The sequence below is a fragment of the Mesoplodon densirostris genome, chromosome 9, assembly GCF_025265405.1.
Source record: "Mesoplodon densirostris isolate mMesDen1 chromosome 9, mMesDen1 primary haplotype, whole genome shotgun sequence".
Lineage (NCBI taxonomy): Eukaryota > Metazoa > Chordata > Mammalia > Artiodactyla > Ziphiidae > Mesoplodon > Mesoplodon densirostris.
The window spans coordinates 104,522,414-104,526,334 of NC_082669.1; the positions used below are offsets into that span (position 1 = coordinate 104,522,414).

General features: G+C 40.4%; 1 protein-coding gene across 1 annotated transcript; it reads left to right on the top strand.

The window, feature by feature from the left end:
- Positions 1 to 414: 414 nt before the first annotated feature.
- On the top strand, positions 415 to 1,432 carry LOC132496200 (gamma-sarcoglycan-like). The gene is given in 2 exon segments (XM_060108441.1): positions 415 to 579; positions 582 to 1,432. Coding segments are annotated over 2 exon segments (870 nt in total). The 5' UTR covers positions 415 to 464; the 3' UTR covers positions 1,337 to 1,432.
- The last annotated feature ends 2,489 nt before the right edge of the window (positions 1,433 to 3,921 follow it).

The following is a 3,921-nucleotide window of genomic DNA, read 5'->3' on the forward strand; positions in this document are numbered from 1 at the left end:
CCTGCCTGTAATTTTGTAAGTGAACAAGATGGGCCTTTATGTATGTCTTAATACGTATTACCTGACATTAGATTTTTTTGTGTCTTCTTTTTAGTATATGCTAGCACACATTTCCAACTATGTTGCTATTTAAAATAAATCTCGGACTCGGGGTTGGCACGTCGACGCACGCACGCACGCGCGCGCGGGTGGGCGGGACGCTTCGGGGGCCCCGCGCGCCCCGCCGAGGTCTGCTGCTGCCGACCGCCCGGCCCCGGGTCCCGGGCGCCCCGAGCCCGCGCGGGGATGTGGGCCCCCCTGCCAGGGAGCGCACTCGCCGCGGCGGCCGCCGAGGACGCAAGACGGAACCGCGGCCCGCGCTGTCCGGGGAGAAGACGGAGGCCCTTCCGCCTGTGACGACGGGGCCTGGGACGATGGGACCTGAGGCGCCGGCCCGCGCCCCCGGACCGCGGGAAGCAGCGCAGATGGTGCGTGAACAATACACCACGACCACAGAAGGCACCCACATAGAGCGTCCAGAGAACCAGTCTGTCTACAAAATCGGCATTTATGGCTGGAGAAAGCGTTGCCTCTACTTGTTCTTCTTTTGCTCATCATCTTCCTTGTGAATTTTGCTCTTACAATTTGGATTCTTAAAGTGATGTGGTTTTCCCCAAGAGGGATGGGTCACCTGTATGTTACAGAAGATGGACTTTTCCTGGAGGGGGAATCGGAGTTTTTATTCCCACTGTATGCCAAAGAAATACACTCCAGAGTGGACTCATCTCTGCTTCTGCAGTCCACACAGAATGTGACTGTAAATGCACGTAACCCAGAAGGAGAAGTTACAGGCAGATTAAAAGTGGGTCCCAAAATGGTAGAGGTCCACAGTCAACAGTTTCAGATCAACTCCAAGGACAGCAAGCCACTGTTTACTGTTGATGAAAAGGCAGTTGTGGTTGGTATGGATAAACTTCGAGTAACTGGGCCTGAAGGGGCTCTTTTTGAACATTCAGTGGAGACGCCCCTCGTAAAACCGGACCCAATCCAGGATCTTAGACTAGAATCCCCGACACGGAGTCTCAGCATGGACGCCCCGAAAGGCGTTCATATTCAAGCTGCTGCAGGGAAAATCGAGGCCCTTTCCCAGATGGACATCGTTCTTCACAGCAGTGATGGGACACTTGTGCTCGATGCTGAAACCATATGTTTACCCAAGTTGGCTCAGGGGACTCAGGGTCCTGCAAGCAGCTTGCAGGGACTCTACGAAATCTGTGCGTGTCCAGATGGGAAGCTTTACCTGTCTGTGGCCGGCGTGGGTACCACGTGCCATGAGAACAGTCACATCTGCCTCTAAACCAGGGGCATCTTCCACAGAGCTACCTGCCTCGTTTCGGTGAGCTTTGGAGTGCTGACCTCAAGCCTTCACACCTGGAGCAACTCGACAAAGTAAAGCTGAGTTGTCACATGGGAAGGAAGTAGGACCTGCTTTCGAAAGGAGCTCAGAAAGAAAAATATACCAGTGCAAGTGTTCCCATGAAACTACGTGATCTCAAAGTGGCGGGTGGACCTTAGACACAAAAGTCAAAGGAATATCAGGAGAATGTGTTGATTCCACTAGACTGATTCATTTCCATCAGAAGCATTGTGACTTTCCCTTTCTTGTACGTGTCGATCTACAGTGGAATATTGAACTGCTGTGTGGAATATCAGCTGTGGGTATCTGACTCCCCATGAGAGTAGCCGTGGTCCTGCTGAGGTGCCGCGAGGGCTCCATGAGGTTTTCCTCTGTGTCACTCAAACCTGTAAGTGCTCTCTTCATTTTAATGCAACGTGTGTCAGGTTTCACAAGAAAATCTTCAAGTTTTGAAGGGACGTTAAGGTTGATTTGATTTTCAATATGTAGTCAGAAGAATAAATTATACAAAACCAAAAATAAAAAAATAAAATAAAATAAATCTCACCTAAGTGAACAGATCATAGTCATACTTTATAATTTGGTAACATTGTGAAAATTAGCAACATCAAATGTATCTTTGAAAGTTTTTAGTGATAACTGTCTCATAAAGAGATAGGCAGCAGATCGGGAAATCTCAAGTCTTTTAAATTCATCTTCTTTTTATAATACTAAAATCTTTAGTAACGAATAGAGTAAATATAATCATGGGAGAAAAATCAGTAGCTCTGAATGTTTCTAAAGAAATTAAGATGTATGTATTTGTCTTATTAACAATCATTAGACTTACCCAGGTGAGTGATCCCCAAAGTAAAGATGCTAGGAGTACATAAGTATGGAATATGAAACATGGAAAGAAAAATTTAGATCTTCTATTTTTAGTTATTTTCATCTAAAAATTGAAATAAATTAAGCATTATTCATATTTTATACATGGTGCCAATAATTCCTAAGCAGAAGAGAAAACGGATTGACAATAGACATTTTGTGTATTCATTCTCCTAAAATGAAAAATGGTTAAGATTTTTACAAAGAAATCTCATAATGAATGTTACGCTAAAGATACAAACAAAAACAACATGAAAATGGCAGGGTTGATATTTATACTCCCAATACAAGCCCTTTCTTGGTCACATTATGAGGTAAAAATTAATGATGATTTAATCAGATCTGATAAGAGACAAAAATTATCCAGGAAGTAATTTGAAATGTGGATAAATCTGTTATTGTTAATAATAAGTTTGACTTTGTGTATGTTGTTGATGATAAACTAGTGATAGCTGTTCATATAAAGACTTTATTTTTTCAAACACATATTTTGAAGGGTTGCAAACTCAAAATTATTTTACTGATAGGATTACATCATCTAAAATATTTAGAGATGATTGATGTAGGGGAAAAGTATACTCCAGTTATTTCACCTGGTTGCTATAATAAAACCAAAAACATATACACCTTTAATAATGTATCAGCCTGTTTTCAAACATGTTATATATTATTTTACATAAAGGCCTTATGAGGTTGATTCTGTTTTCCCCATTTTATGAAATCAAGATTTTGAGAGACAAAACCTGATCCTTGATCTTATGACCTCAAATTCTGTATTCTTCTAGCTTCCAGTTTTAGATGCAAACAATCTACTTAGATAAAACTGAAGTCAGTTAACTGGCAGCCTAGATGCCAAAGCAAAGTCCTCGTATTATCTGATGTTCTCCATTTTTACTTTTTAAAAGTAATAGAAATATCAATACTATATCGACAGTAAATTCACCACTCATTCATGAGATTAACCTTCTTAAAGAATGATTAGACATTTCTTGGAAATTTATAAAACAATAAGCATTCAACTCACTTCCCTATAGTAGACAATGTAGGTTTAAGCTCGCCAAAGGAAAGAATCATGAGCAAATTTTAAAATAATCCTCTCTTTACTGAAACAAAGTGGCTTTAAATAAAGAAGGTAAATGTTTACCCTGCAGATATTGACTTGATAGAGACATGAGTATTAGTAAAACAGTGATCTCAAATCAATTTTGAAAGCAGGTGCAATATAAATCCCTGACTAATTAATGTTGAATATTATGAGTATATCCACATTTCCACTGAATCAGGCATAGAGAATATGGCTAATATCAATCTATGTTAGTGAAAATGGTAAAGTTCGTACACTAAAGAGAAAACATTTAGAATTTTTATTAAGAAGTCAATCGTTTTTAGATTAAGTGTAATTCCTTGAGAAGAAAATCTTACCTTTCCCTTTGGGAAGGGTGTCAAAGTTGACATGTTAGTGTAAATAACAGATAAAAGTTTACCTTATACTGACCATATTAAGGCTCCCAGAAATTCTAAAATGAATCCATGAATAATTAATCTCCAAATACGCTGAGATTTTTCTGTTTGTTTGCTTGCTTTAAGGAGCTGGGGTTTCCTGAGTCAGGAGAGACTGTCTAATCCATGAGCAATTACATTTCTCAACAGAGAGGCTA